Genomic DNA, 25375 nt, shown 5'->3' with positions numbered 1-25375 from the left:
ATACCCAGCCACAATAACAAAAAATCTGTCTCCCAGTACACTTCTACCAGCTAGTATAACAACTCCCCCTCCCCCCCACATCCAGCTCTCTGGTATTGTAAAAAAACCCCCAAAAAAAACAAAAAACAACAAAAAAAAACCCCAACAAAACAAACCATCCCTTTCATCAAGTCAAAAATATAAGTAGCCCACCAAATCACACATTCTCCTCCAGCCCCTAAAACCCCAACCACCTGCAGATCTGCAATCCTTCCCCCCTAACCCAGCAACTGCTCAAACCCTCCCTAAGCCAATCTACTTACTGGCTCAACAGCATTGCTCTGACAAAGTCAATAACACTAGGCCTTGTCAGAGTGACACTGGATGTCAAGCTGGTGGGAGGTAAACATGGGATCTCCTGCTAGCTAACCATAAAGCAGCCTCAATTGCCCTTCCAGGGAGCTAGATCAGGGGGACTTTTTTTTTTTTTTAATCATATTGCAAATGAAAGGGCAATCAAAGCTGCTTTACGGTAGAAAAAAAATCATCTTGCTTTTTTAAATTTAGCAAGAGTGGATTGCCGGCTTGCATGTGTTGACAAACCTTAGCCAGTATGATTTGATTTGTAGGGCTAACGAGCAAAGCTTGACCAGGCAAATCCAGCCATGCAAAGGGGCTGATGCAATAAATGAGCACAGAAAACAGGCACTCAGTGTTGAATGGCCGCTTTCCTAATGCATGCTCACCCACCTCCCCCTGGGTGTGCGATTCAATATTTAAATGAGAGGTCGCGCTGCTAAGGAGGCAATAGGGACAAATGTGCGCCCCTAGCGCCTCCTTGGCAGCGGGCAGCCGGGAGAGGTGGCTGTCAGCGGGTTAGGAAAACTGACACTCAATTTTACGAGCATCTGTTTTCCTAACTGGTGCGGAGCCACAGGTTAGGAAAATGGATGCTCGTTAATTGAGCATCCATTTCCCTAACCTGACCGCTGGCATTTTTTTAATCTTTTGGTTCCTCCAACTTAATATCGCCATGATATTAAGTTAGGAGGATTGTCAGAAAAGCACTATTTTCTGCTTTTCTGTACATTTTTTGGGCTGGGCAGGGGTTAATTTCTAAGTGTAAAAATGTGCAGGTTGGCTGCACAATTTATTTATTTTTTTTAAATCTGGGGAGATTAATTAATAGCCTCATCAACATGCATTTGCATGTGATGAGCACTATTAGTTTCGCAGGAGTTGGACACGCCTTTTGGATACACTAATCCCCTTGCAGCATAAGGGTTTGTGGATCAGTGCCAAAGAGCTGTGCTCTATCTAGCTGGTCAAATTTTGACCGGCTAGATTTACATTTAGCTAGCTTTTTAGTTGAAACATAGCTGATTAGTTTCAGATGTAGATTCAGCTAAGGATAACCGATTCCCTTTGTCACTCAGCAGCTGTTTGAAACTTCTGCGTCTTCTCTGGAATGTGCTAAAAATCAGGCGATGGTAGTGATGTTATTTATCCAAAAGTCAGTTGACTCATTTTAACAAGCAGTTTTAATTACTACTGCTGCTTTTACAATGAGATCTCTTGAATCTCAGACCCCATTTTCATGTTCTTTTTTTCAATGTTATGTTTCATACCCCTGATAAAAACCAACATTCAAGGCTGAAAAACAGACACAGAAGGCAAATCAGAAAATGTATTAAGATTTTAATTTTTTACACTTTTTCCCTTTTTTTGTAATTTTTTTTGTTTCTTTTGTTTTATTGTTCGCGAGATGGCTACAACACCAGACGGAACAGCATGCGCTTGAAACTAAACGCCTGCGCGGGGATCTTTTACACTGCATTGTTGGGGATTTGGGGAATATTTTGCTTCTTTAATTTTTGGTTTGCCCTGCTTCAGTAAATGATCCAAATTGAATGAATACAATGAGCCAGCCCTGCTACCCGGTCAACATCCAGCAGCTTCAGCTATTGTTAAACCTTCTCTCTCTGACCCTCACAAGGCGCACAAACGAGAGACAGCTGTACAACAGTGCATTTCTCGGAGATACAAGGATCCCGGCTCTCTCCTCCCAGGGCTGGCACTTACAGGGATGAGACTGGGGAGAAGGGGGATTAGAAGACCTCAAAACATCCCACTCACCAGATTAGCCCTCCCCGGGGAGGAAGCTTTGAATTTGCCTCATGGTAAACGCCCGCACGCCCGCCAGAGAGGCTGCTGCGACTGGAGGAGCAAAAGAAGGTGAAATACCTCTCCACCGTCTCCCAGCCCTTACCAATCATTCGGCAGGGGGAAAGCGGGGCGATGGACGAGTCCTCATCCTCCTGCCTCTAGGGGCCACAGGGCTGAGTGTTTTTTGTTTTTTTTTAATATATATTTTTACCTCATTTCCACATTTTCAGAAGTAAATTTTATTTATTTTCATTTCATAGAAAGTTAGCTCCATTTTCTTTTGCTGCCAGGCAAATTCTTCCAACTCTTAGTTTCCTTTTTTTTTTTTTTTTTTCTTTTTTGTTTTATTCTTCTTATTTTTTTTTTTAAAACAAGTCCACCCTGGAATCCAGGTCCCCCTCTCCACAAGGTGCTGAACGGTCAGGCTGCAGCCATCTGTCACCTCTTATGTACTTTGTGTTGCGTTTTCCCTCGGCTTCACTCACAAGCAGTAACTTCACAGGATTGCCTTTTCGAAGTGACGGTTCGCTCTCTCTCGCCTTCTTTCTCCCTCCGATTTGGCATTACACACTAATGTGAGTGAAAGCCCATTTCCACAATGAAGTTTTCTGATTGTGGGATACGGTCTTGGATTTTTTTGTCATAAGCTCCTGCCTTCTAGTAATTGAAGACATTCCTGTCAAAACACAAAAAAAAGAACACAAGAACAAGTTGAGTTTATAAACTATTTCTGAAGAGTTACAAGTCATTCGGAAACTCATGAACAAATGAGAGATTTGGGAAATCTCAGTTTATTCATATATAAGGTGTACAACATAGGCAGCAGCAGTGCAAGTTTCCCTCACACACTGCCCCACCACAGAACAGGCACAGCGCAGGCAGCATCAGTGCAAGTTTCCCTCTCACACTGCCCCACCACAGAACAGGCACAGCAGAGGCAGCAGCAGTGCAAGCTTCCCTCACACACTGCCCCACCACAGAACAGGCACAGCAGAGGCAGCAGCAGTGCAAGCTTCCCTCACACACTGCCCCACCACAGAACAGGCACAGCGCAGGCAGCAGCAGTGCAAGCTTCCCTCACACACTGCCCCACCACAGAACAGGTACAGCAGAGGCAGCAGCAGTGCAAGCTTCCCTCACACACTGCCCCACCACAGAACAGGCACAGCAGAGGCAGCAGCAGTGCAAGCTTCCCTCACACACTGCCCCACCACAGAACAGGCACAGCGCAGGCAGCAGCAGTGCAAGTTTCCCTCTCACACTGCCCCACACCACAGAACAGGCACAGCAGAGGCAGCAGCAGTGCAAGCTTCCCTCACACACTGCCCCACCACAGAACAGGCACAGCAGAGGCAGCAGCAGTGCAAGCTTCCCTCACACACTGCCCCACCACAGAACAGGCACAGCAGAGGCAGCAGCAGTGCAAGCTTCCCTCACACACTGCCCCACCACAGAACAGGCACAGCGCAGGCAGCAGCAGTGCAAGCTTCCCTCACACACTGCCCCACCACAGAACAGGCACAGCAGAGGCAGCAGCAGTGCAAGCTTCCCTCACACACTGCCCCACCACAGAACAGGCACAGCGCAGGCAGCAGCAGTGCAAGCTTCCCTCACACACTGCCCCACCACAGAACAGGTACAGCAGAGGCAGCAGCAGTGCAAGCTTCCCTCACACACTGCCCCACCACAGAACAGGCACAGCAGAGGCAGCAGCAGTGCAAGCTTCCCTCACACACTGCCCCACCACAGAACAGGCACAGCGCAGGCAGCAGCAGTGCAAGTTTCCCTCTCACACTGCCCCACACCACAGAACAGGCACAGCAGAGGCAGCAGCAGTGCAAGCTTCCCTCACACACTGCCCCACCACAGAACAGGCACAGCAGAGGCAGCAGCAGTGCAAGCTTCCCTCACACACTGCCCCACCACAGAACAGGCACAGCAGAGGCAGCAGCAGTGCAAGCTTCCCTCACACACTGCCCCACCACAGAACAGGCACAGCGCAGGCAGCAGCAGTGCAAGCTTCCCTCACACACTGCCCCACCACAGAACAAGCACAGCGCAGGCAGCAGCAGTGCAAGCTTCCCTCACACACTGCCCCACCACAGAACAGGTACAGCACAGGCAGCATTCAGTGCAAGTTTCCCTCTCACACTGCCCCACCACAGAACAGGCACAGCAGAGGCAGCAGCAGTGCAAGCTTCCCTCACACACTGCCCCACCACAGAACAGGCACAGCACAGGCAGCAGCAGTGCAAGCTTCCCTCACACACTGCCCCACCACAGAACAGGCACAGCACAGGCAGCATCAGTGCAAGCTTCCCTCTCTCACTGCCCTACCACAGAACAGGCACAGCACAGGCAGCAGCAGTGCAAGCTTCCCTCTCTCACTGCCCCACCACAGAACAGGCACAGCACAGGCAGCAGCAGTGCAAGCTTCCCTCACACACTGCCCCACCACAGAACAGGCACAGCACAGGCAGCATCAGTGCAAGTTTCCCTCTCACACTGCCCCACCACAGAACAGGTAAAGCACAGGCAGCAGCAGTGCAAGCTTCCCTCACACACTGCCCCACCACAGAACAGGTAAAGCACAGGCAGCAGCAGTGCAAGCTTCCCTCACACACTGCCCCACCACAGAACAGGTACAGCACAGGCAGCATCAGTGCAAGTTTCCCTCTCACACTGCCCCACCACAGAACAGGCACAGCACAGGCAGCATCAGTGCAAGTTTCCCTCTCACACTGCCCCACCACAGAACAGGCACAGCAGAGGCAGCAGCAGTGCAAGCTTCCCTCACACACACTGCCCCACCACAGAACAGGTACAGCACAGGCAGCAGCAGTGCAAGCTTCCCTCACACACTGCCCCACCACAGAACAGGGACAGCACAGGCAGTTCAGCTGAAAGCCAGTTGCAGCTGTAAATGCCAGCATTTAGTGGCATGCGTCATACTGACCTTGAAGACAGGTCCAGTGCAGGAGTGCAGCTATCGAAAGAACCTGGTGAAATCTCTCAGGGCCCAGCACACCTGTTTACACGCCTCAGCACTGCAAGAAAAAAAAAAAAAAGCATGTCTGTCACTGAAGCAGAGGTTCAATTTATTTATCGCTTAAAGCCTAAGTGATTTACAAAAGCACATTCATAATAAAAATACAAACCGCAACAAAACAGAACACAAGTCAAAACCAGAAAAATCCCAGACAAAATACTGCATCCTCAGCCAAATGCCTGTTTAAACAAAAAAGTCTTTAACATTGCCATAAAAGTTTCTGGAAGAGTCTTGCAAGTGACAGGAGCAGCAACTGAAAAACACAATCTCCCTAGCATCTACCGGTCAGGCGTGCCTCACAGAGGGAACGTCGAGGTGGCCTCTCTTGGAAGATCTCAGTGACTGTGTTGGGCTGTATATTTGCAACAGGATGTTAGCCCGAGGTAGTGAATCCAATTTCTGCAGTGTGTGTACCAAGGATGCAAGGATTGCTGATTTAGGTAGAGTTTTATAGATTATAAAACAGTTCTGAATAATCCCCCATTCACAGATCCATGGGCACCAGCAAACTCATCTGGCATCATGGCACTAACCAATACAGAGGGGACATAAAATACAGCAATACCACACTTTCAATGTAATGGCAGAACACACCGCAAAATAAATAAATAAAAAGGGGGGCAAAATATGCATCTGTAGATTAAATATGTATTTTAGAAAGAGGGATTCAGAGCATGACACAAACCTGAGCAACCCACACTTTCTGGGTGACCAAAGGACACTCCCTCATCCTGGGCCACACCCTAATTTCTCACATGTTCCAGCAGTGACCTATTCTATACTGGGTTAAGGGACTGCAAGGTTTACATCAATGGGACCATTTTCACAGCACTGCCTACGCCTACTCAAATGATGTCATTACCATCTAATCACCTGTTTCCTTCTTCTGAAACCTGCAGTTTCATTAGTTTTTGAAACATGTTTATTATTCTAAAAATATGGCAGTGACAAGCAAGGACAACATTACAACATTCAGAGCATATTATTTTGCATGCATATCATATCTCTCTACTTTTTGGTGAATGTGGCAGGCTAGATTTTCTTATACGCTATTTAAAAAGAATGCAAAATCATCTGCTGCTCTTAAAATAAATCTTAAACTTTCTCCATCTTTGAACATGTAATCATTGCAAGCTGTATGGGAATAAAATAGGTGCATCCATGTAACAATGTTTCATATCCCAAACTCCATGCACTTATTTACATTTCTCAACATGAACCATCTGTTATAAATCTGGAAAGCTTTCTAATAGGACCATGGCAAAATAAAGGAAGGTGCCTATGATCATGGACTAGGAATCTATCCTGGGATCAGTTCTTTTCAACATTTCCTTGAGCAACATTGCAAAAGGATTGTTGGGTATGGTTTCTCTTTTTGCTGATGATACCAATAAGGTAGACAGCCAGGAAGGTGTGGAAAACATGAGGAGGGATTTAGTGAAGCTTGAGGAATGGTCTAGAGACTGGCATCTAAGATTTAATGCTTACAAAATGCAGAGTAATGCAGTTAAACTGCAAAAACCCAATGGACAGATACAGTGTTGGAGGCAAAATTCTTCTAATTACAACAGATGAGCGGGATCTGGGGGTGATTGGCCACCTTAAGATCATCAGATACAAACAGGAGGATAAAGCAATGGTAAAAGCCAGAAAGATGCCTGGCTGCAGAGGGAGAGGAATGGTCAGCAGAAAAAGGGAGGTGATATTGGCCCTGTATAGGTTCCTGGTGAGACCTCATCTGGAATACTGTGTGCGATAGGAAAATTGGTTCTTACCTGCTAAATTTCGTTCCTGTGGTACCACGGATCATTCCAGACTCCTGGGTTTATGCATCCGTGCCAGCAGATGGAGACAGAGAAAGTGTAACTGACACTGGTTGATAAGCACTGGTGCCAGCTGCAGTTCCTCAGTATTGATATTTACCCAAGCACAAAACCTCACTTGCAAAAACTTGTAAAAAAAAAAACCAAAAAAAAAACTTGAACACTTGTTAAAGCTCTGAAGAAAAATCTGCATAACAAAAAGAGCACAGTTGAGTGGAAGACTCTCCACCTCCATCAAGCGGGCAGGCTCTGGAATCATCCCTGGGAGAAGTGCTCCTGAGAAAAAGAAACGGAAAAAAGAAAAAAAGACCGAAAAATCACCAGAAACTGCAGGTGAAGGCACCAGCTACCATCTGCTGAAGACAGAGAAATACTGAGGAACTGCAGGTGGCTTATCGAGCAGTGTCAGTTACACTTTCTCTGTCTCCATCTGCTGGCATGGATGCATAAACCCAGGAGTCTGGAATGATCCGGGTACGTACAGGGAATCTGGAGATCACATCTTCATAAGTATATAAACAGGATGAAGTTGGTCCAGAGGGTGGCTACTAAAATGGTCAGTGGTCTTCATTCTAAGCATATGGGGATACATTTAAAGATCTAAATATATATACCCTGGAGGAAAGGCAAGACAGGGGAGATACAACAGAGACATTTAAATATCTCAAAGGTTCTGATGCGAGGGAGGCGAGCCTCACTTAACGGAAAGGAGGCTCTAGAACGAAGGGTCATGGGATGAAACTGAAAGGGGATAGACTCAGGAGTAATCTTGGGAAAAATTTCTTTACAATGGAACAGCCTCCCAGTAGAGGTGGTGGAGACAAATCCGGTATCTGAATTCAAGAAAGCATGGGATAAATACTCTGAGGGAATGAAGGGAACTGTGAGTGCTTGATAAATTGGACAGTGTCATGTTTCTATGATTGGAGGGACTTTTAGTTTGTCTTATGTACCAACTTTTACATTTTTTTTTAAGGCTTTTGTATTTTGATGATTATATATATGGATGGCTTCTGAATGTTTTACCTGGTTATCTTTATTAGAATTGTATATGTGTTTATTCAAATTGTTGTAATACGGTAAATGATGGCAGATAAAGACCAAAATGGTCCATTCAACTAGGTGTTCAGGATTGCAACTGCTCCATGTAGGTTCTGCTATACCTTCTGTTCAGGGCTATTACTTCTGCTATGTGCAGAAAAGAATCAGGCAAAGATCAGCTCATCATTACTCTGTAAAGATTTGCTATGTATAGCCCAAACCTTACTAATTGTAGGCCATTATGGCCCCAAAGAGGCAAGATATATAAAATCCACTTCTTGCTCTCCATCATGGGACATCATCACTCTGCCGAGACAAGCTATATTCAGAGGTGGCTCTAGTCTACACCAATGCCCATAGTGGCAATAAGGGGCAATTTTCAACCTATAGATACTTTGCACCCCTGAACCTTGTTCCTAATTTTAAAACAGAAAATATGCACATATTCTCTCTTTGAAAATTGCCACAGGAATTTGTGCCTATTTTCTGGGCATGGATTTGAAAATATCATATATGCAGATGTTTCAGATTCTGCCCTGAGAATGTTTCTCCTCAAGCCAACTAAAAGTACACATTCCACAGGATGCCTTGCCCACTTTTAGTCACACTGAAGGGGGACAGTCTTCAGACATCCTATTTACTCCGGAAAATCCCCATTTCCAGGATAAATGGCTTTGAAAACTGCTTTCTAAATACTAAGGGAACAACAAATCAAGAAACAAGCTATTTCAGGCCTGAAAATCAGATCAAGGAAAGTCTAAAGGTGAAACACAGGGCTGGAATTTAGGGAACCTGAATCTACTCACATGTTCACTATCATCTCAGGCAAGTTTCCTCATGTCCTTGAGCCTTGGCTCACCTAAATATAAGTGTTTAATAGTTGAGGCTGGGCTGGTTTCAGGCAATTACAAAAACTGTGATCCGGCTGCAGTAAGATATGACAAAATTTACTAATTCAAGAATCATTACATTACTATAATAGCTCTTCCTCAATTCAAAAATCCCTTCATTAGCACTAAGGGATGCCAGCTATGATCTGAGTCAATGAGAAGGCAGTAGCTCCATTTTCAGCCTGCCCACATTCTTTGAAATGGAGTCACAATAGAGGTTCTGTCTCCTTGTACATTAGCACTATAATGCTATAACCAATTACTCCATCTCCTGGAGTAATATATATATATATATATACATTAATAACCACTATCAGATAAGGTTTCAGTGAGGGACACTGCCAAGCAAGCAAGATGGACCCTTTAGTAACTTGCAGCTAGCTACGCATAATCCAGCCATACAGACAACTTCATAACTGTCAGCAACAAGGTCAAGGTAAACAATATTTAGAAAACTTGGGTGCCAACCAAAATATTTGTAGGACGCAGGGCTACAATGCATTTTTCCTTGTAACATTTTTTTGTCTACATTTTATTTATCATCATTTTTTTCCTTATTTTTGGATATTTTTTCCTTGAAAATTTATCTATTGGTATTTTTTAATATAACTTAAATGATCTATAGCTTTTCCAGATGAAATTACAAGGCAGATTACAGTATAAACAAACTTCTCCAAACCTGTCTTTTACCAGCACCTCCATCCATCCTCTACTGTGGGGCAGGGAGCAACCCCAGGCTACAGGAACTTCTCCTGGCTTTGGCCCATAGCAGGCATAAGAACATAAGAAGTTGCCATGCAGGGTCAGACCAAGGGTCCATCAAGCCCAGCATCTTGTTTCCAACAGTGGCCAATCCAGGCCATAAGAACCTGGCAAGTACCCAAAAACTAAGTCTATCCCATGTTACTGTTGCTAGTAATAGCAGTGGCTATTTTCTAAGTCAACTTAATCAATAGCAGGTAATGGACTTCTCTTTCAGTCTAGGCCTGCAGTATGCAGTGGCTCTTTTCTTCTGGTCTGCTGCATCGCAGCATATTCCCTCAGACTAGGCCTGCCACAAGCAGAACATGCTTTCTTCCAGGCTACTGCAACACAGAAGCAGGCACCAGGAACCAATTTACAGGCACCTGGGAATTTTGCATGCCTGCAGCAGTGTGAATAAAGGTGGGGTGGATAATCCCTGCAGGTAAAAAAGTCTTTACGACTGTTCAGGGGTGACAAGGAAGGAGGACTAGAAAATGTAGGAAGATTTCTAGAAATGTCTAGGCAGAAAAAGGTTACAAAGAACAGGCATGGTTTCCATTTCCATAGGGAGAGAAAAAAAAAAAAGAGTGCTGAATGAAGCCATGCCAATGGCCAGGTAAAGGAGCCGACAAGGATATAGAACAAAAGGCTCATATACTAAAATTATAGTCTGTTTTGAGCTCACAAGCTTGGACTTGTTGAAAGAGAGGTGAGTCAACACACCTTTGTTTCCGGAGAGCTCACAGTTCTACTACAAGTAGACAATGGGTACTGCAGAGTTGCAGCATTGGGAGGGCAAGGCTAGAAAACAGTAAGCTGACGTCAGTGAGAGCAGGTGGCGGCGCATCCTAGACACCTTTCCAACAATTGCACAATATTGCAAAGAGCTTTTAAATCTCCATCCACTGCATAAGAGACTGAGCTAAAGCATCGCTTCACACTAAGGTGAGGACATGCGGGATGGAGAAACCAAGGTACTCTGGATTCCTGCTGAGTGTGTGTGTTGGGGGGGGACGGGACGACAGACCGATGCAGTCATTTTGTTCTGTGGCTCAAAAAGCACTGAAGGAGCTCTATGTGGCAACTGGTCAAGAAGTACTGTGCAGGTTACATAAAGTCTTCTAGGCTTTTTAACAGCAGAGGAAGAAATGCTCCATATCAGATGTCACCCACTAGTGAGGCTGATTCATCCATTTATTACCAAGGGGACTCCCATGCTTGTCTCCAGATCCCCCATCCATGCACTCTCCCCTACTTCATGTCCATCCTCCTCACATATTTATAAAACATTGGATATTCTGCCGTCTTCCTAAGGGTAGGCACTAGTCAAATTACAGAGAGAAAAAAAACTAGTAAGCACATAAGTGCTGTATACATGCTGATACAAGGTAGACTGCGAGTGAGGTACATTAGATATAAATAATGGATATATAGTAGGGATGTGAATCGTGTCCTCGATCGTCTTAACGATCGATTTCGGCTGGGAGGGGGAGGGAATCGTATTGTTGCCGTTTGGGGGGGTAAAATATCGTGAAAAATCGTTAAAAATCGAAAAACCGGCACATTAAAACCCCCTAAAACCCACCCCCGACCCTTTAAATTAAATCCCCCACCCTCCCGAACCCCCCCCCAAATAACTTAAATAACCTGCGGGTCCAGCGGCGGTCCGGAACGGCAGCGGTCCGGAACGGGCTCCTGCTCTGAATCTTGTCGTCTTCAGCCGGCGCCATTTTCCAAAATGGCGCCGAAAAATGGCGGCGGCCATAGACGAAAAAGATTGGACGGCAGGAGGTCCTTCCGGACCCCCGCTGGACTTTTGGCAAGTCTCGTGGGGGTCAGGAGGCCCCCCACAAGCTGGCCAAAAGTTCCTGGAGGTCCAGCGGGGGTCAGGGAGCGATTTCCCGCCGCGAATCGTTTTCGTACGGAAAATGGCGCCGGCAGGAGATCGACTGCAGGAGGTCGTTCAGCGAGGCGCCGGAACCCTCGCTGAACGACCTCCTGCAGTCGATCTCCTGCCGGCGCCATTTTCCGTACGAAAACGATTCGCGGCGGGAAATCGCTCCCTGACCCCCGCTGGACCTCCAGGAACTTTTGGCCAGCTTGTGGGGGGCCTCCTGACCCCCACGAGACTTGCCAAAAGTCCAGCGGGGGTCCGGAAGGACCTCCTGCCGTCCAATCTTTTTCGTCTATGGCCGCCGCCATTTTTCGGCGCCATTTTGGAAAATGGCGCCGGCTGAAGACGACAAGATTCAGAGCAGGAGCCCGTTCCGGACCGCTGCCGTTCCGGACCGCCGCTGGACCCGCAGGTTATTTAAGTTATTTGGGGGGGGGTTCGGGAGGGTGGGGGATTTAATTTAAAGGGTCGGGGGTGGGTTTTAGGGGGTTTTAATGTGCCGGTTTTTCGATTTTTAACGATTTTTCACGATATTTTACCCCCCCAAACGGCAACAATACGATTCCCTCCCCCTCCCAGCCGAAATCGATCGTTAAGACGATCGAGGACACGATTCACATCCCTACTATATATCCATTATTTATATCTAATGTACCTCACTCGCAGTCTACCTTGTATCAGCATGTATACAGCACTTATGTGCTTACTAGTTTTTTTTCTCTCTGTAATTTGACTAGTGCCTACCCTTAGGAAGACGGCAGAATATCCAATGTTTTATAAATATGTGAGGAGGATGGACATGAAGTAGGGGAGAGTGCATGGATGGGGGATCTGGAGACAAGCATGGGAGTCCCCTTGGTAATAAATGGATGAATCAGCCTCACTAGTGGGTGACATCTGATATGGAGCATTTCTTCCTCTGCTGTTAAAAAGCCTAGAAGACTTTATGTAACCTGCACAGTACTTCTTGACCAGTTGCCACATAGAGCTCCTTCAGTGCTTTTTGAGCCACAGAACAAAATGACTGCATCGGTCTGTCGTCCCGTCCCCCCCCAACACACACACTCAGCAGGAATCCAGAGTACCTTGGTTTCTCCATCCCGCATGTCCTCACCTTAGTGTGAAGCGATGCTTTAGCTCAGTCTCTTATGCAGTGGATGGAGATTTAAAAGCTCTCGTGGGGGTCAGGAGGCCCCCCTTGTGGGGGGCCTCCTGACCCCCACGAGACTTGCCAAAAGTCCAGCGGGGGTCCGGAAGGACCTCCTGCCGTCCAATCTTTTTCGTCTATGGCCGCCGCCATTTTTCGGCGCCATTTTGGAAAATGGCGCCGGCTGAAGACGACAAGATTCAGAGCAGGAGCCCGTTCCGGACCGCTGCCGTTCCGGACCGCCGCTGGACCCGCAGGTTATTTAAGTTATTTGGGGGGGGTTCGGGAGGGTGGGGGATTTAATTTAAAGGGTCGGGGGTGGGTTTTAGGGGGTTTTAGTGTGCCGGCTCACGATTCTAACGATTTATAACGATAAATCGTTAGAATCTGTATTGTATTGTGTTCCATAACGGTTTAAGACGATATTAAAATTATCGGACGATAATTTTAATCGTCCTAAAACGATTCACATCCCTAATATATAGATAAAAATAAGTTAAATTCTTGGGACTTAGATGTGCTTTACACTTGCTTTGTGCTTATTGGGGTGGGGGGGGGGGGAAATCACTGAATATTTAGGTAAATTATGTGGACAGCTGTTATTGGTGGCAAAGTTTATAATAGCCACTCTCTGGACAATTCCAGTACTTGCACATTAGAAGAAACAGGTACATGAGGTGGTCCTAACTGAAAAATTGACCTATGAGCTGAGAAATAACAGTGCCGTGTTTGACAAGATCTGGGGAAAATATTGGGAATTTGTTTCATGGTGATGGTTCTGTGCATTGGCTAGGGTTTCCTCTTTGTACCTGTGGGTGTTTTCTAATAAGTGCTTTCGCCTGAGTATTGGCACTATACTTTTGTTATTGTACTATTATGATTTGTGTTACTGAAAAGGGCTATACACCAAGGGGCAACCCTACACCCCACCTACCTTTGGTCCTCTTGGTGATGGAAATGTTGCAGGTAGCCCTTCATTTAAAGAGATTAGTGTTTATGCCATCTCTGTCCAAGTTGCCTGAGGAGCTGTAGTCCACTGTGGAACCAAGGGGAATTCCTGGGACATCTGGTTGGATTGGATTTGAGTAGGGAAGGCTAGGGTGTCGTCAGCTGCAGTGAAGTCATTATTCCATTGTTAGAGAAGGTGTTCAGCTAGTTCTGAAGGGTTAAGGAGTTTCCCCGATACTGTCAACAAGTGATAAGGAACATATTTCTGTTGGGGAGCTTGGGATCAGGAATAGAAAGGGTATTTTCTGTGGTGGGTAGTGCAACCTGCACTAGGCAGTGGTCAGATAAGGAGACTGGATCCATTATTATTGTATTAGCATTCACACGAATGCTGGAGGAGTGAAATATCAAGTCTAGAAAGTGACAACCCTGGTGAGTAGGAACCTCGATTAGTTGAGTAAAGCCTCGATTAGTTGAGTAAAGATGGTACCACCTTTAGGAGGGGCCTCCGCATGGTAGACAGTTTTCTAGTACGAGAATTTTGTGGGTTGAGGAAGCAAAGTCACATAAGAGTTCAGAGAGTTGTAGGAAGGAATCAAGCTGATTGTCTGGTGGGCAGTAGATTGGGAACAAGGTAAAGTCCATCGTCACCTTAGAATTTCAGGATGAGGTAGTCTGATTTGCCTCATTTGGCTACAATCTGGTCAAAAGCCAGGGATTGGTGAAAAATGATAGCTATTCCTCCTTCCACAATCCATGGACTGGGGTGTGTTGTTCAGCTTGGTAACCTGGTGGGCAGAGCTGAACAATGTCAGAATGGTCTTCCCTATCCAGGTTTCCGAGAGACATAATATATGGAGTTTAAATTCTTCAGTTAGGTCCAGGATGAGGGGAACTTTGGTGATGGTGGACTGCACATTGAGCAGACCAAATAAAAGGGGGAAGGGAGAGTGTGACTTGTTTGGGATGAACAGTATTAATGGGCTGTATACTCCACCCTTCTATCATCTCCCACATCAAAATTCAATGTCCATCATGTGCTCATATCACTTTGAAAACTCAAGTTCATTCCACCTTGTGCTCCCTGAACCAAAGTACTCTGCTCCATTACCTCACTTCACTAAAGTGCACCAATGTTATTATTACAGCAGGGATTAAAACAGGGAAAGGGAGATAAAGTGAATTTTCTTACCTGTAACAGGTGTTCTCTGAAGACAATTCCCGGTCACACATATGGGCGGTTTGGGGAAAATTGGTTCTTACCTGCTAATTTTCGTTCCTGTAGTACCAAGGATCAATCCAGACCGCTGGGTTGTGTCTCCCTTCCAGCAGATGGAGTCAGAGAAAAAACTGAAAAGGCACTCCCTCTTAACCTGGTGTGCCACCTGCGATCCCTCAGTATATACGATATGAAAGCAGAATAACCAATAAAGGAGAACAAATCCCCAACCTAACAACCAGTGGCTACAACAATACGCGCGGTAAAATAAAGGAACCGTACCGCAGCATAACTTAGTAAAGAAGAAGATTCCTTCCTAATCCCGTAAAGAATTCTGCCGAGGGAAGAAGAAAACATACAAAAAAACGGACTCTCCAAAAACCAAGGGCGGGCGTCTGGACTGATCCTTGGTACTACAGGAACGAAAATTAGCAGGTAAGAACCAATTTTCCTTTCCCTGTATGTACCAGGATCAGTCCAGACCGCTGGGATGTACCAGAGCTGCCCTAATTGGGGTGGGATCTGGAGAGTCCCGCACGAAGTACACTGCTGCCAAAGCAGTCGATGTCCGGATCACGGACGTCCACATGGTAATGTTTCGCAAAAGTATGCAATGATTTCCAAGTGGCTGCTCTACAAATCTCCTGTGGCGAGACCGACTGGCTCTCCGCCCAGGAGGCCGCTTGAGATCTGGTAGAGTGCGCTTTCAAGCCTTCTGGTATGGCCCGCCCAGCGCAAAGGTAAGTGGAGGAAATGGCCTCCTTCAACCACCTAGCAACCGTAGCTTTGGATGCCTTGTGTCCCCTTCTAGGACCACTCAATAAAACAAACAAATGATCCGATAATCTAAAGGCATTGGTCACCTCTAGATAGCTAAGGAGAACCCGCCGCACACCCAACTTATGCAGATCCTTATCCGTCGCAGAAGCTGGATCCAAATTCGGGAAGGCCTGTAACTCTACCGTCTGATTCACATGAAAACCCGATACCACTTTGGGCAAGAAAGATGGAACAGTCCGTAGCGAAATTCCGGAATCTGAAATACGGAGATACGGATCCTGACACGACAAAGCTTGAAGCTCTGAAATCTGCCGCGCGGAGGTAATGGCTACCAAAAACACTGTCATGACCGTCAAGTCCTTCAACATGGCCCACCGGAGGGGCTCAAAAGGAAGACCACATAAGCCCTTGAGAACTAAATTCAAGCTCCAGGCAGGACAAATCTGTTGTACCGGAGGGCACAAATGCTTGGCCCCCTTTAAAAAAAAAACGGGACACATCTGGATGAGCTGCCAGCAAAAACCCATCAATCTTGCCCCGCAGACAACCCAGTGCTGCGACCTGCACCCGGAGAGAACTGCAAGCTAAACCCTTCTTCAGTCCCTCCTGCAGAAAGGATAGGATGTGTGATACCAAAGCCAGACGCGGGGGGCACCTTCAATCCGCAGCACCAAGAGTCGAAAACTCTCCAAACACAAATATATACCAACAATGTGGACAATTTCCGTGCTTGCAAAAGGGTAGAAATAACAGAATCTGAATATCCCCTTTTTCTCAATTGCTTCCTCTCATAAGCCAGGCCGCTAGACAAAAGCGATCCGCCCGATCTAAAAATACTGGACCTTGTCGAAGTAAATTCGGAAGATAGGTGAGACGCACCGGACCGATGATCACCAAGGTGATCAGATCCACAAACTACGGCCTTCGGGGCCACTCCGGGGCTACAAGAATGACAGACTCCACGTGGTTCTCTTTCCAACGCAAGATTTTGCCCACTTTCTCAGCCACCAGCAAGAGTGGATGCTCTCATTCTTCCGTGGCCTCGCGACATACTGCTGTATGAGAGCATCCACTCCTTCCGACCCGTGGTCTCTCTGACGACTGAAGAACCGGGGCGCCTTTGCATTTGTCCAAGTTGCCATCAGATCGAGGTGTGGGACCCCCCCCAACGACGAGTGAGCAGCTGGAAAGCTGCGGACAATTCCCACTCGCCGGGATCCAGATGCTGGCGGCTGAGAAAGTCTACCTGCACATTGTCCACCCCGGCTATGTGCGAGGCCGCCAGCCGGACCAGATGGCGCTTTGCCCACTTCATGAGCCTTTCGGCCTCCCAGGCCACCAACCGGCTTCTGGTTCCCCCTGGCGGTTGATGTAGGCTACCTTCGTCGCGTTGTCTGACAAGACTCGCACCGCACGCTGAGCTATCAGAGGGAGAAAGACCGTAACGCCAGGCGTACCGCCCTGGTTTCCAATCGATTTATTGACCACGTCGCCTGATAACTTGTCCAACGACCCTGAGCGGATTGTGACTGGCAAACTGTCCCCCAACCAGTGAGGCTGGCATCTGTTGTGACTATGACCCACTGCAGCTCCTCCAGGTCCATCCCCTGTAACAAGGGGGCCGGGATCAACCACCAACTGAGATTGGACCTGGCTGGTTCCATCAGTGGCAATGGCAGGCGGAACTCCTCCAATTTCGGATCCCACCGAGAAAGCACCGCGCATTGTAATGGTCTCAATATGCCCCCACGCCCAGGGAACCACTTCCAGAGTAGATGCCTTGGAACCAAGTACCTGCAAATAATCCCATACTACGGGCAGGGGTAAGGACAAGAGCCGATGGATTTGTGCCACCAACCTGAGCATCCTCTCCCGAGTGAGGAAGACCTTACCTACCGAGGTTTCGAAGCGTGCTCCCAAGAAATTGAGGACCTGAGATGGTACCAAATGGCTCTTGGCAAAGTTGACCACCCAACCAAGGGACTGAAGCTGGAGTAGAACCTTGCTCACTGCGACCCGACAGAGGCTCTCCGATCTGGCCCGGATGAGCCAATCCGTCCAGGTAGGGGTGAACCAAGATCCCCTCCCATCGTAGGGCCACTGCTACAACCACCATTACCTTGGTGAAGACCCGAGGTGCTGTTGCTAGCCCGAACGGGAGAGCTTGGAACTGATAATGCTCCCCCAGAACCATGAAGCGGAGAAACCGCTGATGGCGCTCGCAGATTCCGAGGTGAAGATACGCCTCTGTCAGGTCCAAAGAGGTCAAATATTTTCCCGAGTGGACGGCCACAATGACCGAATATAGAGTCTCTATGCGAAATCGGAGAACCCGAAGGGCTCGGTTGACCGTCTCGAGATCCAATATCGGCCGGAAGGACAATCTTCTTCTTCGGGACTATGAAATAGATGGAGTACCTGCCAGTCCTGTGTTCCTCTGGAGGAACAGGAACAATGGCCCCCAGGGATTTCAACCGACTCAGGGTTTACCCGACTACTTCTTGCTTGGTCCGAGAGATGGCGGGAGAATTCAGAAAAAGATCCTTTAACGGGCAGGCAAAATCCAACTCGTAACCATGTGCGATGATATTAAGGACCCACTAGTCCGACGTGATCCTGACCCATTCCTCGAGAAACAGGGAGAGACGACCTTCCACCACTGGAACCGGGGAGAGGGTCAGAACACCTTCATTGGGATGGCTTAACTCTGGTGGCTCCTTGAGAGCCTCCCTCCTGAAATGGCCTCCGACCACAAAAGGAAGTAGGCCAAGACTGAGCTCTCTGAGTCTGTTGTCGGGCGGGAAAAGTGGGAGGCCGAGACTGAAACGGTAACACGCTGCCCCAAAGGGTCTGGAAGACTTGGGCTTGACTTCTGGCAACTTATACACCTTATTCTCCCCAAGAGACTTAATAAGGGCGTCCATCTCCTCCCCAAACAACAATTTTCCCTTAAAAGGAAGATTGCCCAACTGAGTTTTGGAAGAAACGTCCGCGGACCAGTTCCCGAGCCAGAGGAGCCACCTAGCCGAAACTGCAGTGGCCATGTTGCGTGAAGATGCCCGCAACAGATCATATAATGCATCCGCTGTGTAAGCCACCGCAGACTCCATCCTATTCGCCTGATCTGCTTCCTCTGGTGGTAACTCCTGTTAGGTGAGCATTTTCTGGACCCACCCGAGGGTCACTCGCTGCATGAGACTACTGCAGACCGCCGCCCTAACATACAACGCTGACACCTCAAAGATGCGCTTGAGGAGGACCTCTAGCCGTCTATCCTGCAAGTCTTTAAGAGCAGTCGCTCCCGTGACAGGAATAGTGGTCCGCCTAGTGACCGCAGTAACTGACGTGTCCACCTTGGGAATCCTGAGGATATCCAAGGCTTCCTCAGGTAAGGGGTAGAGCTTGTCCATCGCCCGTCCCACCCGCAGGGTCGCGTCCAGCGATTCCCACTCCCGAGTGACCAACTGCTTAAGCATTGGGTGGAAGGGAAAAGTTTGGGGCAGGGCACGCAGCACAGTTTCCCCTTAACCGGCTCCGAGCTGGTGACTGGTGCTTCCACTTCCTCCAGAACATGGGGGATCAAGGGATCCAACTCCTCCTGGCGAAACAATCGAGAATCCCGGGGGTCATCCCCTCTACTGGGGTGGACTCATCAACATCCCCATCTAAAGTTTGGAGGGGAGGATCCAGAAAGGATCCCAAGGGAGCCGGATCCAGAGCCCCCTCAGGGGCCGAAGGGACATTCAGAGTCGTGGCCTGTCTTGCAACCTTCGCAGGAGGGGGCTCCTCATCCTGCTGATGAGCTTCCGCCTCCAAAAAAGTCCTATGCATCAGTAAAATAAATTTTGAAGAAAATACTGACTGTTCCTTTAAGGGCTCCGATAGGGGAGGAGGAGGAGGGGGCCCGGATCGCGCGGTCAGACGGGACTCAGGCTGGGAGGAGAAAGCGGAGAATCCTCTCCCCCAGCCGGCAGGTAGGGCTCTGACAAAATGGCCACCGTTCCCACGCACGCTGGCGACGGACCCATACGCGATCCCAATCGCTGTTCTGCGGCTCACGGCAAAATTGGCCCAAATTCCCCCCCGGATGAGCCCTCCCCTCAGGTAGGCAGCGGGCGCAAACCCCGTCCCGCAAGAGGCGCAACCCCGCCTCCCCACATGCTGAACACGATAGCCCTCGCAGTATCCCGGGGTGGGGGGTGTGTATCTCCAGACAGCGCGGTAGGAAAGTAACAGAAGAGTCTTAAAAATACTCTGCCGACTCGCGGCCTTCCGGAGCACTGGGAATGCTGCAGCACCCGAGGAAAACTCGTCTCGGGGCGCCGAGGGGAGGGACCGGCCCACCGGTTAATCCCCCTCCAGAGTGAGACGGCCCTCCGGGAACAAGGCTTTGAGATCTTCCAGCCCCCGCCTTACCTCTACTGCTGCTGAGTGAAAAGCCTGGTGAAATAAAATCTGCACTGCTTTCTTTTTCTTTTGTACAATAAACTTGCTGTAGCCAAAGGTGTTAACAAAAGAAACCAGAGTCTGAGAACTCCGTTAAGAATGTAAAGAAATTTAAAGAAATTTGAAAAATCAGGACCTCAGGTTCTGTCAACTCCTCTGCTGAGAGTCAGAGAAAATACTGAGGGATCGCAGGTGGCACATCAGGTTAAGAGGGGTGACTTTTTCAGTTTTTTCTCTGACTCCATCTGCTGGAAGGGAGAGACAACCCAGCGGTCTGGACTGATCCTGGTACGTACAGGGAACATCTAATGGTGTTGAACATAGAATACATTTCCAGAGCTTTCCAAGAAATCCCTCTGGGCAAGCATGACAGTTCCCCATGGCTGCACAGAGCGCCTCTGTTTTGTAATTAAGCTGACAAGCTCAGCTTAATCCCTCCAGAATGGGAGGAGGGAGGGATTGTGTTACTGGTGAACTATCTTCAGAGATCACCTATTATAGATAAGCAACTTCACTTTCTCTGAAGACAAGCAGTTCACTGTAGTCACATGTGGGACTCCTTAGCCAAGGGCTGTCTGCAACAGAAAAGTTACATCTTATTATCACTCTCAACATCAAAGCTGTGGGGGGCAAGGGACTGGCTAGTAAATTCACTACTAACCCAAAACTTAGCAGCAAACTCCTAACCGGACTCCCCAACCGGGAGAGCTAAACAAGCGATCAGCAGGACTAAGAACAATTATGAGCGGACTCTCCGTTACTGTGGCGAAGCTCTGCGGGCTGGATCCTGGACTGATCCTTGGTACTACAGGAACGAAAATTATCAGGTAAGAAACTAATTTTCCTTTCCCTGTACGTACCAGGATCAGTCCAGGACACCTGGGATGTACCAGAGCAAAAGTTACCTAGGGTGGGAAGCAGAGAGGCCCGCTCGGAGTACCCTCTCTCCAAATCCCCCGGAATCGGGAGCCCGGACATCCAACCGATAATGCCTGATAAAGGTATGCATCGACTTCCAGGCAGCCGCCCTGCCAATCTCTTGCGGCGATACCTGAGAAGCTTCCGCCCAGGATGCGGCCTGGAGCCAATGGCCTCCTTAAGCCAACGCACGAACGTCGGGCGGGACGCAGCGGCCCTTTTCTTTGGCCCCGAGAACAAAACGAACAGATGGTCGGTTACCCGGAATGGATTAGTAACCTCTAAATGAAGAAGAGACCTCCGCACGTCCAGCTTCCGACTGGGGATCAGAGGACTCCCCGACCCGAAAACGCCGTTAACTCCACTGACTGATTCACGTGAAAAGACGACCCAACCTTAGGAAGGAAGAAAAGGATCGTCCGCCAGGACACTCCGGGATCGGAAATCCGCAAGAACGGTTCCCTACAGGACAGCGCCCGCAACTCCGCCCATCTTCAAAGGAAGGGCCTTCGGAGTTGCGCGCTTCAATGGCGCCAACGGAGCCGAGCCTAGGGTGGAAGAACCCAGTAGAAGTTCCAAGACGGACAAGGTGGACGCAATGGAGGACGGAGACGTTCAGCCCCCCGAAGAAAACGGGAGATATCCGGAGGAAGAGCCAAGGAGGCTCCCCGGACCTTACCCCGCAAAACATGCAAGCGCCGCCACCTGGACCCGTAGCGAACTGCACGGCAAGCCTTTGACCAGACCGGCTTGAAGAAACGTTAGAATCTCTGCGACTGAAGCGGAAAATGAATCCATCGCTCGCTGCACGCACCAATCCTCAAAAACCGCCCAGACCCAGACAGAAGCCAGAGACGTAGACCGCGTCCTGTACCACAGCAATGAGGCTATCACTGCATCTGAGTAACCTTTTCTCCTCGGGCGACTCCTCTCAAAACCCATGCCGCGAGACAGACGTGATCCGCCACCTCCAGGCAGCCCGGGTCCTGATGTAGGAGCCCCGCGAACCCATGGAGACGAATAGGAGACATCACCGACAACTGGATGAAACCTGCGAGCCACGGACGACGTGGCCACTCCGGTGCCCCCATGAGCACATGGAACGGGTGCAATCTATGCGCCGCAGAAACCTGCCGACCATCAACCACGGGGAAAACCTGTACAGGGGCAAAATCCGTCGGCCAAGGAAGGACCAGCGCGTCGACGCCTTCTGCTCCCCGTTCTCAACGCCGACTGTAGAAACGCGGAGCCTTCGCGTTGTTCCATGTGGCCATCAGGTCCATGTGGGGCAGCCCCCCACGGAAAAACATCGTCCGCCAACTCCCATTCCCCGGGGTCTAGATGGTGGTGGCTGAGGAAGTCCGGTTGGACATTGTCGACCCCGGCAATGTGGGACGCGGCGATGGAGCCGAGATGGCAATGTGGGACGCGGCGATGGAGCCGAGATGGCGCTCTGCCCAGCTCATCAGCAGGTGCGCCTCCTCCGCCACTAGTGGACTCCTTGTCCCCCCTTGGCGATTGATGTACGATACCGCTGTTGCATTGTCCGACAACACGCGGACCGCCTTCCCCCGGACCACGGGGGGGAACCACAGGGAGGGAGGCCTGCCGGGCCAGGCGTAACGCTCTGGTTTCCAGACGGTTGATGGACCACTGCGACTGGCCGGAGGACCACCGGCCCTGCACTGACTTGCTTAGGCAGACTGCTGCCCAACCGGAGAGGCTGGTATCCGTCGTCACCACTGTCCAGTTGGGAACCAGCCGGGATATACCGCAAGTGAGATGGTCCAAATCGAGCCACCAGTGAAGACTGGCCCTCGTCTGGGCCGTGAGCGGAAGCGGTAGGTGAAAACAGTCTGGGCGTAGATGAGCAAAGCCCAAGGAACCAACGCCAGGGTGGACGCCATAGACCCCAGAACCGTCAGAGAATCGCAACCAGCGGCAGCTGAAGACTCCATAATCAACGCACTTTAGGCTGAAGCTTGCGTGCACGAAGCCTGCGCGGTCCAACCTTCAAGATGGAAACGATTTGGCCAGTGATTGCCGCGGTGCGTCCAGGCGAAATCCTAGCCTCCTTGGATCTCACAGAGGCGTACCTCCATGTCGGCATCCCACCGTTTTTCCAGCGGCTCCTCAGATTGTGCATCTTAGGCAGGCACTACCAATTCCGGGTTCTCCCCTTCGGACTCGCCACGGCTCCTTGCACGTGTACGAAGGTAATGGTAGTCGTAGCGGATACAACTTCGACTGGAAGGGTTCCTGGTACACCCCTACTTGGACGATTGGCTGATTTGGGCCAAGTCCGAGGGTCGTTGCCATTTGATTACCCCTTTGAGAACCAAAATGGGCCGGGACGTGCCGTCCTTCCTCGGGACAATGAAGTAAATGGAACAACGACCTGTGCCTCGCTGATTGGGAGGTACGGGGAGGACTGCTCCTAAGGTCTCTAGGCGCTGGAGGGTGCGGTGCACCTCCCCCGTTTTCCTTGGATCTGTGCAGAGCGACATCAGGAAATTATCCGGTGGAGTTCGTGCAAAACGTAACTCGGAACTGTGCTGCAATAAGTTGAGGACCCACAGGGCGGACGTTATTTTGGCCCAGTCCATGAAAAGCAAAGTCAACCTCGCCCCTACGTTTGGAACGAAGGGCTATGGCTGCCTTAAGGAATGGCCCAGCAGTATCTCATTGCGAGGTCTTGGGCCCCGTGCCGGACGGGGTTCCTCCCTGGCTGCCGTAACGCTTCCCCCGGAAGGACTGCGGCCACGAGGAGGCCAGTGAAGACGTCGAGCGATAAGAAGGCCCAGAGGACCTCTGGGGACGAGATCTCTTGCTACCGTGGAAACGGGACGTAGCAGAATAGGAGGACCGAGTTCCGGACTTGTCTTCTGGGAGCTTGAAAACCCGGTTTTCACCCAGGGAAAAACCTCCAGCATCCAACTCTTTACCGAACAACAGCTTTCCCCTGAAGGGCCGTGCCCCAAGGAGAGCCTTGGAGGATCCATCCGCTGCCCCGTTGCGAAGCCAAAACAATGGGTGAGCCGAAAGCAGCGACCATGGAATTAGCCGAAGTACGCAGTAGATCATAGAAATCATCCGCACTATAGGCGATGGCAGCCTCCAGACGATCCGCCGGCGTGGCCTCTTGAGCCGAAAGACCTGCAGTCGCCTGTAGAATTTGGGCCCGATGCAAACTAGCCCACCTGGCGTAGTTACTACAGAGGGCAGCTCGGACCCCTTCACGCTGAAACCTCGAAGATTGACCTCTTTGTTACTGCCAACACTGCCGAATCTACTTTCGGAAGCCGGAAGCCGTAGAAGCTCCAGTACGTCCTCTGGCAGCGGATGAAGCTTGTCCATTGCCTTGGTCCCCTACAGACCCAGCTCTGGAGTATCCCATTCCTGAAACAATATGTCTGACGCCGAGAAACGGAATGTGAAGGTCACCGCTGGACCAGTGAGCCCCAGCAGGACTGGGTCCATGTTCGCTCCAGGGCGCGAACCTGTCGGTGGGGCTTCCACCCCAGGTCGTTGAGGATAGCCGGGATAAGCGGGGACAGTTCATCTCTGCGTAAAAACTGACCCACCTTAGTGTCATCCCCATCACCGGTTTGCCCGGACCAGTCAGGGCAGAACTGTCCCCGGACGCTCCATCGGCCCCCCTCAGGGGCTCTCCGGGCGGATCCACCTGATCCAGTGAGGTGGACTCAGACTCCATATCCTGCGGGACCCTTCTCGGTGGTCGCATTCCCGTTGCTGGAGCCAGGGAGAAATCTGGGCCCTCCCGGGATTTCTTCTTCCATGGGCCGTCCCCCCTTAGGGTGGCCATGCCTCTCCTTGCGTCTGCGGCCCTTGTACTTGAGCACCTTGTGCAGTCGGAGCGCGAAAGCGGCCGAAAAACGAGGACCCGGATTTCTTCTGCCGTGGGCCATCCCCCTTAGAGTGGCCATGCTTCTCCTTGCGCCTGCGGGCCTTGCCCTTGAGTACCTTGCGCCATAGGAGCGCGAAAGCGGCCAAAAACTAGGACCCCGAAACCGAGGAGGACCATCCTTGCTAGCCTCATCCGGGGACTCAGCCCCCCCCGGAGGACCCCCCCTCGAAGGCCTGTGCTGAGGAGACAACGCGGGAGGCATGCCGGGATTCCCTGCCGGATCGCGTACAATTTCATGGGCTGACCCCAAGATGGCCGCCGCTCCCGCGCTGAGCGGGAAGGGGACAGCCGGCATGACAGAAGCGGCCAAAGCGCGTGACGGCGATGGTGCCGACCGGGATCGGCCCCCCGGACGGTCCCTCCCGCCCGGAACGCAGGCGGAGCGAATCCCCCCTCATGAAAA

The 25375-nt window shown here is 49.9% G+C and overlaps 1 protein-coding gene across 2 annotated transcripts in view; it reads right to left on the bottom strand.

The window, feature by feature from the left end:
- Window positions 1-2449: 2449 nt before the first annotated feature.
- Window positions 2450-25375, bottom strand: part of TNPO3 (transportin 3) — a 236647-nt gene continuing 213721 nt past the window's right edge. For both annotated transcript variants that reach the window (XM_029615500.1, XM_029615501.1), the window contains exons 22-23: window positions 5102-5192; window positions 2450-2821 (exon numbers count right to left, since the gene is read on the bottom strand). In XM_029615500.1, coding sequence (XP_029471360.1) covers window positions 5132-5192 — 61 coding nt within the window. In that variant the 3' untranslated portion in view covers window positions 2450-2821; window positions 5102-5131. The remainder of the gene's footprint in view (window positions 2822-5101; window positions 5193-25375) is intronic.

Source organism: Rhinatrema bivittatum, chromosome 9, assembly GCF_901001135.1.
Source record: "Rhinatrema bivittatum chromosome 9, aRhiBiv1.1, whole genome shotgun sequence".
NCBI classification, from domain to species: Eukaryota; Metazoa; Chordata; class Amphibia; order Gymnophiona; family Rhinatrematidae; genus Rhinatrema; species Rhinatrema bivittatum.
The sequence above is the reverse complement of the archived record's forward strand: the minus strand, read 5'-3'. Positions and strand labels throughout refer to the sequence as shown.